The 15812-nt window shown below is 47.5% G+C and overlaps 1 protein-coding gene across 28 annotated transcripts in view; it reads right to left on the bottom strand.

The window, feature by feature from the left end:
* Positions 1 to 15812, bottom strand: part of RAD18 (RAD18 E3 ubiquitin protein ligase) — a 103506-nt gene that overhangs the window by 79413 nt on the left and 8281 nt on the right. For 16 of the 28 annotated variants that reach the window (XR_011379675.2, XR_011379674.2, XM_089306740.1 and 13 more), the window contains 4 exons: positions 11223 to 11284; positions 10015 to 10085; positions 1731 to 2068; positions 991 to 1090 (listed from right to left, as the gene is read on the bottom strand). Coding sequence is in view for 25 of the 28 variants with exons in the window: in XM_089306740.1 (XP_089162866.1) it covers positions 991 to 1090; positions 1731 to 2068; positions 10015 to 10085; positions 11223 to 11284 (571 nt within the window). In the remaining 3 variants the exon portion in view is untranslated. Of the gene's footprint in view, positions 1 to 990; positions 1091 to 1730; positions 2069 to 9185; positions 9227 to 10014; positions 10086 to 10517; positions 10534 to 11222; positions 11285 to 11402; positions 11437 to 11582; positions 11841 to 15812 lie in introns of those variants that run through there. The other 12 variants (XM_051831966.3, XM_089306745.1, XM_089306743.1 and 9 more) reach the window with 9 other exon arrangements.

The following is a 15812-nucleotide window of genomic DNA, read 5'->3' as shown; positions in this document are numbered from 1 at the left end:
AGGTTGCCTTCTGGATCACGTGACACCAAGTGTTCTTCAGAGCCTGGACTCCCTTAAAACTTGCTCAAAAATCAAGCGGCATCTATCTCTAATCACAAAAACAGTAAGACGGTCCTGCCTTCTTTACAAGGTACTATTACTTCACGGCTTTTGGAAATCAGTCTGCTACGTCCTTCAAGACAGAGGAAACTAAGGAGCCGATCGCTCCAGTCACGCCCACTTCCCGATCCCCATTCACTTCTTCGGCTTCCGTCTTCTTTCCAAGTCTTCTTCTCCTGGACGCTTAAGCCTCACGCTCCCCAGCAAGCCCCACTGATCGGTGCTCCTGCCCTGGGGATGGGGAAAGCAGAAAACAGCTCTGGCCCACAACACCCAATTTCACAGACGAGCTTGGAAAGAAATGAACTGCGGTCTCCGACGTTTAAAATTTTAGTAGCAGTCCCCAGACCCGACTCAGCTAAGTATTCTGACCGAGTGGGAGCTGAGGAAACAGCAAGCGGGCAGGGACTGGGAGACGTCACAGCTAAAGGAGAAGGGGACTGGAGGGCTGGGGCAGACAGCAGAGTGAACGCTGCCTTTTTTTCCAAATTCGTAAAGCCTAGGAAACACCTACAGAAAGGCGCCGAGTTGTGCTGCGGTGCCAGCATCGTCATGCAGCAGGTAAAGGCACCGCCTCAGCACCGGCATCCCACATGGGTGACGGTGTGAGTCCTGGCCACTCCATTTCCAATCCAGCTTCCGGCAAATGCGCCTGGGAAAGCAGCAGAGGATGGCCCTAGTGCTTGGGTCCCTGCACCCACGTGGGAGACCCAGATGGAGTTCCAGGCTCCTGGCCTCGGCCTGACCCAGCCCCAGCTTTTTGTGGTTATTGAAGAGTAAACCAACAGAAAGAAGATCTCTTTCTGTTTCTACATCTCTCTCTGTAACTTTGCCTTTCAAATAAATAAATAAATCTTAGAAGAAATAAAGAGTCGCGCTCAACTATCTTACCTTCGGAGGCTTTCCTTCTTCTCTTCACGGGACAAACAGCTGTCTAGGTGCTTATTAATGTGACTCTCTGGAATGTTAACCCCACAAACAGGACAATCCACTGTATTTTTTAAAAAGAGAAAAGGGTGTTATTATTTGCAGAAAAATAAAAAATTATATAAGCCAATACCTTTCAGCAATTAAGACAAAAAACGGAATCCCAATTTAACATATACTTAGAAAAACAGAAGAGAAAAAGAATAACCCATGAAGGCAACAGGACCGGGTAACGCTATATGCGGGGAGTCACACAATTAGAATCTTGGGCCTAGAGGAAAAGAATGCAAATGAGCCTGCAAGTTGATTTATTGGAGAATGCTCTGGTTAAGCTTTTCCAGCAAGGTACGACCAAACTCTAAGCTAGTCCTAGGTTTTCCCAAGCGTCAGCTGCCATCCGTATTTAGCACAGACGCAATCACAACAGGCTGGGGAAGACAGCCCTGGTCTGCAGGCAAGGCAGGGGCAGGAGCAGCTTCATCAACGCACTGACTGGCTGGCCCAACTACTGCTCACCTTTCCAACGGGCACGAACTGATTGATTTAGCTTTTATTGGTAATTCCCCACGTAATGCTAAGATTAGTTCGTCACTCCCAAACAACTTCGTGGAGTTACAGGGATCTGGGGTGGTCTCTCAGGTCTACACGGGTAAGAGGCCAGGAGACGACCGCTGAGTATGAATTGTCACGTAAGAATTTCCTACCTTTAGCAACCTGTTTCAAAGTGGATGTAGAGGGGGTCTCGGGACCGTTGGCCTCCATGGAGCCAGGAGTCACCTTTTCTGGGAAACATGTCTCCTTGGGCTCTGCAGAAGGGCCCGCCTCTGTCTGAGGGCTCAATTTGCTTTCCTTTTCGTTTATCAACAACTCTGATGTGGAACTTGCAACTTCCTTGATCAAGAAATTGTCTATCAGTCTGCGGCCATGCTTTGAAGACTGTCTGGCGGCAGCAGGAGTGAGGGCTCTGCCGGTGAGCTTCTTCGCAGAGGAGGACACGGGAGAGATGGGAGGCGACTCCAAAGCAGACTGCAACAGATGACTCCTGAAAGCACAGAAACACAGCAGGCTTTCCCATCAGCCAAAAATACTAATGTAACAACACTCAACCCATCACCAGGACACGAAATGATGCTTAGGGGAATAACACAAACTGTTTTCCCAGTTAACACTTGTTCCTCTGAGATACAGAAGTTAGGCCATAATGACAACCAAACCAAAGTGTTGCTGCTGGAATAAAACAAAAGCAATAAACCTGACTCCAAAGATAGTTCATCGGTGTGTATAAGCAAATGGCAGACTTCAGGCTCTGGTCATGGAACAGCTGATATGAGGCTTATTCTCTCTCTCTTCTTTTAAAGATTTATTTATTTGAGAGTCAGAGTTAACAGAGAGAGAAGGAGAGGCAGAGAAGCAGAGAGAGAGAGAGAGAGAGAGAAGTCTTCCATCCCCTGATTCACTCCCCAATTGACCACAACAGCTGGAGCTGCACCAATCTGAAGCCAGGAGCCAGGAGCTTCTTCTGGGTCTCCCACATGGGTGCAGGGGCCCAAGGACTTGGACCATCTTCCACTGCTTCCCTAGGCCATAGCAAAGAGCTGGATCGGAAGAGGAGCAGCTGGGACTTGAACCAGCACCCATACGGGATTCTGGTACTGCAGGCAGCAGCTTTACCTGCTACACTACAGCACCAACCCCAAGGTTTATTCTGTAATCAAAAACAACTTTCTTCTAACATACAACAACTGGGCTGTAATTAATACAAGGGAGAACAGACACGGGGAGTGATCTAAAACTCTCATGAGGGTCACCCCAGGAGAATTTTCTGCAAGTTGTGCAGAAGCGTAAGCAAAGCCAAAGTCAACCTTACCCAACCAAACACTGCACCTCACCTCACCAGAACAGAGCTGAAGAGCTGCTCATTCAACTGCCATCACAACAAAGTTCAACATCTTTCAAATGAGGATAATTCACAGCTTATATATTTCACCTACAATACTCAGCATGTATTTTTAAGTTACCAGGCATGCAAAGAAGCAAGGAAAAACACAGGCACTAACCAAGAGAAAAAACAGTCAACAGAAGCAAACCCAGAGGTAATCCAAAAAGAGGCATTAGCAGGCATGACTTCAAAAGAACTGTGATAAGCAAGTTACAGAAAAAAAGACGACAAATGGATAAAAAAGATAATGTACTTCAAGAGAGTATTAAAATCCTTTAGAAATAATCAAATGAACATTCTACAGTTGCAAAGCTGGATGAGTATAATAGGAGACAGCAGAGGACGGTATTAGTAATCATTAAGACAGGACAACAAGAAATACACAAACCCAAGTAGAGAGAGAAAAAAGAAGAGAAAAGACAATAAAAGTAAAGTACGATATATAAGGGTAAATCAAAAATTATTTTGCTGAAAAAAAGTGAAACCCACCATAGGTTTTTCATAACAGACATTTCTATGAATTTTTTGAAGACTTCCTGTAGAGATAATAACTGGTATCCAAAAGAAGCAGGAAGAGAATGGGAAATATCAGAAAAATCGAGGATTATGAACTTCCAAATCTTATAAAAAATCAAAATCTGCCACTTTAGAATTCAGACTAAACTAACAGAAAAATAATTAATAAATATCCCAATATTATATAAGCATCACAATTCTAAATAACTATACAGGACAAATCACAATGGAAATGTAAAGATATTCTGAGGTAAATGATAACATGAGAGTTTAACAAAGTAGTCCCTAAAGGAAAAATTGGATTAATAAGAAACAAACAATATTCCAAGCTTAGAAACATCAAACTAAAACCAGAGATAGAAGCAAATAATAACAGAGAACAAAGAACAGAAAAGAGACACATCCTGTGGCACAGAACCACAATTTGCAACTATGGCCAAGTGCTGGTTCAAGTTCCAGCTGCTCTGCTTCCAATCTAGCTTCCTGCCAATGCACCTGGGAAGGCAGTAAATGATGCCCCCAAGTCCTTGGCTGGTGCTACCTACATGGGAGACCAGGATAAGCTCCTGGCTCCTGGCTTCGGGCTGGCCCAGTGCTGGCCGTTGTGACCATCTGGGGACTGAATCAGTGAAATCAATCAATCTCTCTCTCTCTCTCTCTCTCTGTAACTTAGACTTTCAAAATAAATAAATCTTGAAAAGGTACAATGATTGCATTTGGAGAGAAACACACAAAAAAGTATTTTTTATTTGCAGGTGAAATGATTATGCACACAGAAAATCAAATTCAATCTATAAGAAACTGGAATAAATGAATTTTTACAAGGTCCTGGTTCCCTGTCAATAAACAAGAAATTAATGTGTCTCTATATATTAGCAAGCAGAAAATAACATCTTTAAATACCACTTACATAACATCAAAAATATTAAACATCTAGGAATACATTTTTTTAATGTGTAAAACCTATATCCTGAAAACTTCAAAACATTCTTAAGAGAAATAAAAGAAGGCTTAAATAAACAGATATTCCAGGTTCTAGTCATCGTCCAGATGACTCAACAGTGTTAAAATGCCTATTTTCTCCAAAATGACTCACAAAGTAAATGCAATCCCAATCAATTGATAAGCCACTGTTTTGGGAGAGGAAATAATAAATCATTCTGAAACTTCCACAAAAATGCAAAGGCCCTATAATGCTTGAGTCCTGAAGAACAACGTTTGAGAAAAGGAACTAACAGCGTTCAAGGATTTCAGCAAGCCAGCTACCATGCTGGAGACAGCATCATTTTGCAGAGAGACAAACAGGATACGGAACACACTGTGTCCAGTCTTATTTACATCATCTTATTTACATCATCTTATTTACAGCAAGGAGCCACTGCAATCTAGTGGGCCTTTTCTCATAAACAGTGCAGGAGCAAGTGATTATCTGTCGAAGAACAAGTGAATCTTGACCCTTACCTACATCATGGCCCAAAATTAACTTGAATGGGCTCATTGACCTAAATGCAAAAGCCAAAATGGCATTTATAGAAGGAAACAGCAAAAAATCTTGATAGGAGAAGATGTATTAGGCAAGATTTGAAAAAGCACAAATCATTAACAAGAGAGGCAATCAAATATTTGTAGTTCCATTTTTTTCTCCCTGTCTGTAGCATGCCTTTTTATTTTAAAGGTGTCTTTGATAAGCAGATGTCCTCAAAACTAAAGCATAATATATGAAAACCCCTAAAAATCAGGAAGACAAAACAGTACAATTTTTAAAAACTGAGCAGAAAACTAGAAGACACAGGAATCGTCAGTAAGCACACGCGAAGGTGCATCAGGCGGCAGGAAATGCACACGTGACCACAATGACCTATCGTCTCACATCTGAAAGAATGCTTAAAACTAAAGGACTGGGGCCAGCACTGTGGGGCTGTGGCACAGTGAGTAAAGCCACTGCCTGCAGCGCTGGCATCCCATATGGGCGCTGGTTCGAGACCTGGCTGCTCCACTTCCAAAACAGCTCTCTGCTATGGCCTAGGGAAGCAGTGGAAGATGGCCCAAGTCCTTGGGCCCCAGCACCCACATGGGAGACCCGGAAGAAGCTCCTGGTCCTGGCTTCGGATCGGCACAGCTCCAGCCATTGCAGCCAATTGAGGAGTGAACCAGCAGATGGAAGACCTCTCTCTCTCTCTGTCTCTCCTCTCTCTGTGTAACTCTGACTTTCAATAAATAAATCTTCAGAGAAAAAAAAAAAAAAAAACGGTCTTCAGATACTGCAGCACATAAATGAATGCCTATCCTATGGCCTGGCCATCATACCTGTGAAACATGCCGAAAGATATGAATGGGAATGTTCACAGCAGCTCTACTCACAACAGACAAAAACCAGAAAGCATCCACATGTGTATCAATAGGGAAACAGAGACAGAATTACCCATTATCATCATCTGAAATTGAAAGACTCACTGACAAAAATCAAATGATTGCCACAGTAATGCAGGAAGTGGCTCTCAAAAGTTCATGGAGAATACAACGAAAAACTACGCTTGAACTTCAAAATGTTGTGCACCAAGAAACTTCTCTCTCTTTTTTTAAGATGTATTTATTTATTTGGAAGGCAGAGTTACAGAAGGAAGGAGGGAGGGAGGGAGAGGGAGGTGGACAGAGAGAGAGAAAGATGTCTTCCATTCATCTGCTCACTCCTCAAATGGCCATAACAGCAGGCTTTAAAGCCAGGAGCTGGGAACTTCATTCAGGTCTTCCATATGGATGGCATGGGCCCAAGCACTTGGGCCATCTTCTGATGCTTTCCTAGGTGCATTAGCAGGGAGCTGGATCAGAAGTGGAGCATCTGGGACTCGAACAGGTGCCCATATGAGATGCAGGCATTGCAGGCAGCAGCTTAACCCACTATTCCACAACACCAGCCTCAAAACTTACCTTTTAATTCCATGTTTCCATGAACATTTTAATATGCCTTTGTATTAGCTGCTCAGATTTCTCTTTCACTATTAGTCTGAAGTCAATAAAATGACTAATAACTCTCGGACCACCTGGGAGTTAGCTGCGCCACAGGACAGGAAATGGTATAAAAAGAGACAAAGCAGCAATTATTTTGTTCTGCCTAACAGCTTAATAGAAATTCATAAAAATGTTATTTACAATCAAAATGTCCTGTTTCATATCATGTTTAACTGCCAGGCATAATCTGAACACTTTCAATGATGTCCTGAGACTAACAGGCCCATCCGACATTTTAAAATCAACAATGAGGACCGAGGGAAGGCGAGGAGATGTCAGCAAAATCAAGGATGCCCACAAGGGGCCGGCCTAGTGCAGCAGGTAACAAAATCAAGGACGCCCACAAGGGGCCAGCCTAGTGCGGCAGGTAACAAAATCAAGGATGCCTACAAGGGGCCAGCCTAGTGAGGCAGGTAACAAAATCAAGGACGCCCACAAGGGGCCGGCCTAGTGCGGCAGGTCAAGCCTCTGCCTGCAAGACCAGCAACACCAGCGTCCCGTAAGAGCGCTGGTTCAAGTCCCAGCTGCTCCACTTCCAATCCAGCTTCCTGCCAATGTGCCTGGGACAGCAGTGGAAGGTGGCCCGAGTGCTGGGGTCCCTCACACACATGGCAGATGCAGATGGAGTTCCCGTCTCCTGGCTTTGGCCTATCTCAGCCCCAGATGTTGCTGCCATTTGGGGAGTGAACAAGACGATGGAAGATATATCTATCTATCTATCTCATCCCTCCTGTAACTCTCACTTTGAAATTAAAAAAAAAATCTTGAAAAAAAAAACCCTAAGATCGTCCACAAGCTGACAAATGCTGGCAGGCACATGGTGAGGAGCTTGTGTCATTATTTCATTATTTTATTTTCCACACATATGTCTAAATTTGGATTTTTCCAGAATGGAAAATTTGGAAATAAATAAATAAAAGCTAGAGGGGAAGAAAGATTAAAGGAAACAAAAACTTAAAAATCTTGGTCTTTGAGAGGAAACAAACAAAATACAAACAGGAGCACAAACACTGACGGTCTGTTTTGCTCCAGGACCCAGCTTTGTAGAAAGGTTCTTAGCAAAGCGTCCGCCCATCACGACCAAGTAAAGCAGACAGCACACAGTGGAGACCACACCCCCACTAGGGAGGACGCCCGCCTCTCCGGCCAGGTGTCCACTCAGCCACACCTTGGCTTTTATCCACACTTCAGATAAATTTCCTTTTACTAATTTGCTCTCTTACTTCAATTCAGTCAACAAAGACCATGGCCGATGGAAACTCCATTACCATGATAAAACTATTCTCCACGCTAAAATTAAAATTCTTAAGTTATTCAAGTGTCAGCTATTCTTGGCAGAGAAATCTAACATAAGCAAAGAGAGGCCTCTGTCCTCATGAAGCCGACACTACGGACAGACACACACACAGTGCATGCGAAAGGTGCCAGAAGCAAGGAAACCACGTGTGGAGCAGACGCCGGATCCTCTCCGCAGCACCTCACCAAGACGCCCCAGGAGAACCAGTCCCGAGTCAGGGCTGAGCCAGGGCTGAACAGGGAAACAGGCGTCCACTGTGAAGTGGAGCAGGAGCAGAAGTCTTCAGGGTCAGAGTGAGGTCAGCAGACAGAATGGCAGGGAGGCCAGAGGGACTGGAACTGAGTAAACCGGAGCAGCGAGGTGTGGCCTAAGGCCCCAGAGGGAGCAAGACTGCAGGGAACAGGGACTGCCACTGAGGGGCAGGCTTCTCTCCAAATGACACGGGAAGTGCCCTGGCACGAACTGCAGGGAACAGGGGCTGCCACCAGGCAGGGCTTCTCTCCAAATCAGACAGGAAGCGCCCCGGCAGGGACTGCAGGGAACAGGGGGCTGCCACCGAGGCAGGCTTCTCGCCAAGTGACACGGGAAGCGCCCGGCACGGTCTTAGCGCAATCTGACTTTCTCTTACAGGAACCGCTCTGGTTGCTGTCCTCAGGAAGAGCTCTGAGACAGCACAAGCACAGTCACGACCGAGAGGAAGTGCTGGCAGGAACGCGGGCTGACCCGGCCTGGGCTGCGGCCGTCCCGGAAGGAGGTGAGAGCAGTAAGACCCTGCCAGTGTTCTGAAGACACGCCACCAGGATCCACTAACGGATGACGTGGTGTAACCGGGAGGGCTCAGGAGGACTCCAGGGCTTGGCGCCGGGCAAGTGAGAGGGCAGTGCTGCTGTGGACGAGCCGGAGAGCACAGAGCGAGCGGCAGGGCCAGCGTCACAGGCAGCACCGGGAACCGGCACTGTTTGGTGCACATCATTCAAGAGCAGCTCCTGTCCACGCAGAATGTGAGACGCATGAGTGTGAAGTCTGGATGAGACCTAGCTGAAGAAACAGTCTGGATGTCACGAGTGTAAACACAGACGTTAAAGCCACGAGACCACTTACAACAAAAATGACCTGGGTGAGAATGTTAAATCCAAAGTTGATGCTTACAGTTAAAATGAGCCAATAACTTTCTCTTAACTCCCATCACATCTTTACATGAAGATGCATCAGGGCGGATGGCATTGCAGTGCAGCAGGCTAAGCCACCACCTGCGATGCTAGCATCCTTCGCCTGTGGCGCCCGCGTCCCATATGGCCTCCAGCTATGTCCTGGCTGCTCCACTCCAATCCGGCTCTCTGCTAACGCTCCTGGCAAAGCAGTAGAAGATGGCCCAAGAACTTGGGCCCCTACACTCACATAGGAGACTGAGAGGAAGCTCCTGGTTCCTAGCTTCGGAACAGCCCAGCCCCTGCCACTGCGGTCATTTGGGGAGTGAACCAGCAGATGGAAGATGTCTCTGTCTCTGCTTCTCAAATAAATAAATAAATCTTTAAAAAATAAAAATAAAAAAAAACTTCAGAAAATTTCAAGGCATTGTTGGGTAAAACATACCTTTTTAGATCACTCTGGGAGATCAAAATCACTTTCACACATTCATGCATGTGACAGTTAGGAAGGAAAGCTACATATGTGAGTTTTAGAAAACATAAAACAACTACATATTTCACAAGACACATTATTTTTTACATGCTGAGTAAATCAGATTAGGAGTTAATAGATCCACATACAACAAACACAACCAGTTATGGGCGTGTGTCCATCAGGCTGGCCTAAACACATCCAGCTCCACTGAGAGGCCCAAGCAGCTGTAATGCCCTCGTGGTAACACGCACCCCAGCACCAGAGCCTGGCTCCCGTGAGAGGAACCAGGGCACCTGAAAAACACAGCTGAATCTAGAATAGAAGATATCCCAGGAGAATGTTCACAGAACCAAGACCGGAGGAGTCCTCGGACCCACACTTTAACTTTTAACTGTTCAGTACAGGAGAATTTCTGGTTAGTAACGGAATAAATTCTTATCACTATTAGATTTTGCACGTGTGAATAACAACAATCATCATTTCCTTTATTTTACTCCAAAATATGCAGCCCTGCAGACCCCAACTGAGAGGTCCGCCACAGAGGCCGGAGGGGACACACCACGGGCGGGAGCAGCCGGAGGTTAGTCACAACATTAAATCATACCGTGCAAAATGCAAGCTTTTTACCAGTTCATCTAGCACACGGTTGTTTTTCAGGTCTGGCTCTGTGACAGTCTAGAAAAGAAAAACAACAGATGGAAAAAGGTCAAAAACAATCATTTATTCGTCACAACCATGTTTTTGAGGATGTCTGACCCATCCTGCTGAGGCTCCCCATCCCACCAAGTCTTCCAGGAAAACCTCAAAACAAAGCTCATTTATCTCAGCCTACGTGGAATTCTAAAAAGTGATTCAGGGTCTGCTAACTGGAAGTCTGATAAAAGCTCTCCAAAGCATTTGTTAAAAGCATATATTATTTACTCTACTCATTAAAACAAAACCTAATATGAGCAAGAATCTTTCTTCAAAACACCAGCACTCGGCTTTCCAAACATTTTCTCCAATAAAAAGAGGAGACGCTCTTTTCAGCAACATAATGGGAGAGGCTTTAAGTACTCAGCGGAGTCTGCGGATGAGGTCAGCTCTCAGGAACACGGAGAAGGGTACCTGCAGGGCTCATTCAGCGCGTGGGGCTCGGCTCCTCTCCCTGGGGAGGCAGCTCTCGGGCTCGGGAGCCACGCTGCTGCGTCGCTCACACAGGGAAATCACTCTGCAAGCTCAGTGTCCGCCACACGCCGCTCCCCCCGCCGAGGCCACACTCGCCCCCCGTCAACAGTCCCACTCTGTTTCTGCCCAACCTGACTCTCGCCTCCCTACCCCCACGGATGTTCAAGCTCCCTTTCATCTACCTCTCGCCTATCGCCACTACTTGAAAAGTCTCTGAGCCTGTAATAAGAAAGTTCCTGGTGTTTCCCTGACGATCGGGCCTAGCAGGCCAGGGACCGGTGAGGCTGGTTAAGGCCGACGGCCACACCTGTTTGCCTTCGGCACCAACGCTGCCACCAGCCCTCGGCAGTGCAGAAGCCCACCTCAGAGTTTCTACCAGAGGTGAGGAGCTACAACAGAGCTAGGGCCCATGAGAATGCGTGCCCGGAGGCGTCCTTCGCTCACAACCTGCTTTTACTTCCTGAACTACAGATTACCAGAGGTCCAGAGCTTTAATGAAAAACTGATCAGAGCCCAAAGGCTCCTCCTGAAAATGCCTTTATAACGCTGAATTCAGAAGCTACACTTCTCCCCGTGGGCTGTTGCATATAAAAGAAGCAGAAATATCTGTGCGAATCACTAAGTCTAAAAAAGAGAAAAACTCACCACACAACAAGTTGGACACTGAGTTTTATACGATAGAAATTTTCTTATACATAGAGAACAATCTGCAAAAACACAAAAACCAATTCAGTAAGTTAATTAAGTGATACTAATAACATAAGAATATGACAACAAAACATTTTCATTATCTCTCTAAGGAACAGAATCTTCCGTCTCTAGTACCTTTAACTGTGCACAGCATTTTCAATGAACACCAATTACAGGGAGTTCCCAGGATACTGCATTCCGTAAGCAACACACACACGTACCCTCCATCCACAGCAGAAGGGCCACACCTGCAAGACCAGGGCTGCGTGTGGCAGAGACAGGATTGCTCTACAACGTGTGAAATAAGATACTTACACACCGTAAGAAATAATAAGCGCCCACATTATCACACTGGAGATTTCTATATTCCGGTCTGTAAATGACAGCTGTCACCCACACAGCACTGAGAACGGAACGGTGCACAGGGAAGGCCCCTGGCCTCAAGGCGCCGAGCGGCCAGTGAGGCGGCCCAGGCAAGGCACTGCCTGAGTCGGCAAGCGCTAAGCAGCAGGTGTGGAGCACTCTCGCCGCTGCAGGCAGTGTGCCTCCTGGGGAAAGCAGCAGCAGGTGTGACTAACGTGCAGGCAGCTCACTGGGAGCCCAAATTCGGCTGAGGTTACGGAACCTCGGTCCAGAGAAGACAGTGTGGGTTTAGCCGCACACACACCCAGGAAACAAGCACATCTTGCCAGCCTCAGTAAGCGCGCACGTTACACAGATTAAACAGGTCAGCTTCTGGGAGTAAGGAAGTGACTGGTGTGTAGGGGGCTTGGAAGTCCCTTGTCCCCTGACAGGTAAGGGCAAACTGAAACAGTAACGACGCCCCTTGGATCCACCAGAGATGCAAGGTCACAGGGTACACTGCTGCGCCCAGGCCTGACCACACAGACAACACAGAGAATCACGAGTGAGCGCAGGGGAACCCTCGGCGGGGCTGAGCCCCAGCAGGCAAAGCTGGACCTTAAAGGAAGCGCTGCAGACTCCGTGTGGGCAAGTCTGGAGCTAAAACTCCAGGGCCCTGTCTTGGGGCTTCTGCGAGTTTCAGCGCCAGTTGCTCTACCAAGCTCTCACAGTCAATGCGGGAAAAAATTCCTCCGTCCATGCAGTCAGAGGAGGGAGAAGCAAGCATTTCCAAGGAAGCAAGGTCTACCTCAGGAGAAACCAAGGCAGCAGAGCCTGATTCCGGGGGCTTTATCAGGCCCCAGTGGTCTGAGAAGGGAGATAGACAACGCAGCCCTCCCAACCATCCTGTCCCTCTCAGGACGGAAAAACTGGGGACTTTGAAATTCACAGCTGAGGGGCATAGGTGTCAGGGCAGGGCCCCCATGAATGGTTCCTGGCAAGTGCACTCCCAGGCTGGTGCTACGAGACACCTGGGCAAGAACGCCAGCCCCAGAGACCAACCAGTGGGGCTGCCTGATGGTGGACTTGAACCTCCAAAACTATGACATCAATCTTTTTTCTTAGGAAGTTAGTTGCCTCAGGAATTTCACTTTAGTGATGAAAAGCTGGCCAATACGTGTATATACATGCACGGAACACACACATGCACGTAGGGACATTTCAGCAGCCCCACACAGGCAACACGAGCGAGTGCAGCGACTCAGAGTAGCAGGAGAACTGGACGTCTCCGTGTGCGGACGCTGCAGTCACAGACACCACACCTGGGCGGGCACTAAAACAGCAATGTCCAGTGTAGCAGGCTGCAGGCCCGGGACCAGGGACCGCTGTGGTGGGCTTCCACCGACAGCTCTCTTCCTGGCCTGTAGAAAACCACTCTGCGTCTTCTCGGGGTAGGACCAAGACTGGAAACTCTGCTACCTCTTCTTACTTTAGGACCCCAAACCCACCCTGAAGACCACACCCGTGACTCCATCTGAACCCGACCATCTCTCATAGGCTTCATCTCCAAAGACCAGCTCATCAAGGGTCAGGGACGCACCATGGACTGTGGGGGGACACAGTTCACTCACAGCATTCCACCCCCGCCTCAACCCCTAAATTCACCTCGTTCACACACGCAAAATACATTCATCTCATACCAACAGGCCCAAAAGTCTTAATTTGTTTTAGCACCAATTTTAAACTCCAAAGTTTCATCTAAAGAACACCTCAATCAGATATGGGCGAGATTCATCAGACAGCACCTCAATCAGGTATGGCTGAGATTCGAGTATGACTCAGCCTGAGGAAACCGTCTCTAGACTCCTCTTCACTACCAACGCCTTCTCTCACCGTGCGGCCTCCTGAGCGACACTGTCCATCAACAGCTGCTGGCCCCGGCTGCCCGGCTCAGCCGCTCGGGAGGTTACTTTCCTAGGCCCTAGCCCCAGACGTGCTGAGCCACCGGATTTCGGTAAGTCCGTCCACATACGCGATTTTGATCCAACAGTAACGGTGATAGCAACGCCCATGAGTCCAGGCTGAGGGGAGGGTAACACTCCCCCAGCAGGGACGGCACTCAGCACTAACCAAGGGCAGCCCTCCTCTGTCCTGGCCCACGGCGCCGTCCCCAGCTTAGGGAGAGGAGAGCACTGTCCTGCCCCGTGGAATTCACGCTGCCTCTCACTCAGCAGAGCCCGCCGCGTGAAACAGTTTCACAGCCCTCTTCTTGAAAAAGATGAAATGACACTGCTTTTTTTTTTTTTTTTTTTTGACAGGCAGAGTGGACAGGGAGAGAGAGAGACAGAGAGAAAGGTCTTCCTTTTTGCCGCTGGTTCACCCTCCAATGGCCGCCGCTGCAGCCGGCGCACCGCGCTGATCCTGGCAGGAGCCAGGAGCCAGGTGCTTTTTCCTGGTCTCCCATGGGGTGCAGGGCCCAAGCACCTGGGCCATCCTCCACTGCACTCCCTGGCCATAGCAGAGAGCTGGCCTGGAAGAGGGGCAACCGGGACAGAATCCGGCGCCCCAACCGGGACTAGAACCCGGTGTGCCGGCGCCGCAAGGTGGAGGATTAGCCTATTGAGCCACGGCGCCGGCTCATGACACTGCTTTTTACTCCTACACAACTCTTGGTTGATTTTGTAAATAAAAATCCACACAAGGAAAAGAAAGAGACTGGCTGTCAACCTTTAGAATAATAGAAATTTAACAGTGTCAATAAGCCCTCAATTTCATCTAAGAGCAAACATTCTGAGCACATTCCATTATCGTCAGAAAACCTGCACAAAGAAACCCGGCACCTGAGCCTCGCGGTCTATTAACGGAGCGTTTCTCACAGGCAAGCAGTGCGTCCACCCTCTCTTCTCCAAACACTCTTCAACACCACAAACTCAGATCAGCTCAGCTGGCCTGTATCCTGTCAGGGCATCCTACCCAAACCTCGGGAACTGCGCCACTGCAAAGGGACTGCTCATCACTCACGTCCCAAATGCCAACTTCGCAAAACAGATGCAGTGATTTAAATAACTAATCCAGTGTTTAAACAGCAGCAGCAAATGGCTGGGTTTCCGGGTCACCGATCTGGAGCCAATCCAGGACAACGGCGGAGACAACAGATCTGCTCCTACTAAAGCTCTGAGGACTTCTACATCACCAAATCAGCACTACAGAGCTACAGCACAGACTCTGACGCATCAATTCTTTCTAATTCTGGTTAGAATTTAAGACCACAGTATAAAAAATTATAGAAAACTAAGTTAATGAAATCATGATAGAAAAAGACACAATGTGTGACATCAATAAAATGTAAAAGGAGGAAGTAAAAGACTAGCTTTTTTGAGATTGAAGTTAAGGTATCAGCTTAAAAGAGACTGTTGCAAATATGTTTTATAAAAGTCTCCTGGCAAGCACAAGAAAATCTACAGAAGATACTCAAAAGAAAGTGAGAAGGGCTGGAGTGTGGTGTAACAGGTGAACTTCCACCTGCGACACCAGCATCCCACATGGGCGCCAGTTCAAGACCCGGCTGCTCTGCTTCTGATCCAGCTCCCTGTAAATGTGCCTGGTAAAGCACTGCCTTGTGGCCCAAGTCCTTGGGTCCCTGCATCCAAGTGGGAGACATGGATGAAGCTCCTGGCTCCTGGCTTTGGCCTGGTCCAGCCTCAGCCACCAAGGCCATTTGAGGAGTGAACCAGTGGATGGAAGACCTCTCTCTCTCCCCCCATCTCCATCTGTAACTCTTCCAAATAAATAAAATATTTTTTTAAAAAAAGAAAAAGAATACAAGAAAGGAATCAAAGCATGTCCCTATAGAAACATCAACTGAACATAAAGGAAGACAGCTAGCAAGGAAAAAAGACCAAAAAAGCTGCAAGAGAGATGGAAACCAACAAAGCATCAGTAGTACGTCCTTGACTCTCAGGAAGTACTCTAAACATAAATTGATTGCATTCCCCAGTAAACAGAGTAGCTTCATGAATTCATATGCAAGATCGAGGGGCCAGTGCTATGGCTACTTGGTAAAGCTGCCACCTGCAGCAGGGGCATCCCACACGACTGCTGGCTTGAATCCTGGCTGTTCCACTTCTAATCCCGCTCCCTACTAATGAGCCTGGGAACGCAGTGGAAGACGGTCCATGTACTTGGTCCCCTGCACCCACACAG

This window comes from Oryctolagus cuniculus, chromosome 10 (assembly GCF_051225735.1).
Source record: "Oryctolagus cuniculus isolate XC-2025 breed Fujian yellow rabbit chromosome 10, ASM5122573v1, whole genome shotgun sequence".
Lineage (NCBI taxonomy): Eukaryota > Metazoa > Chordata > Mammalia > Lagomorpha > Leporidae > Oryctolagus > Oryctolagus cuniculus.
The sequence above is the reverse complement of the archived record's forward strand: the minus strand, read 5'-3'. Positions and strand labels throughout refer to the sequence as shown.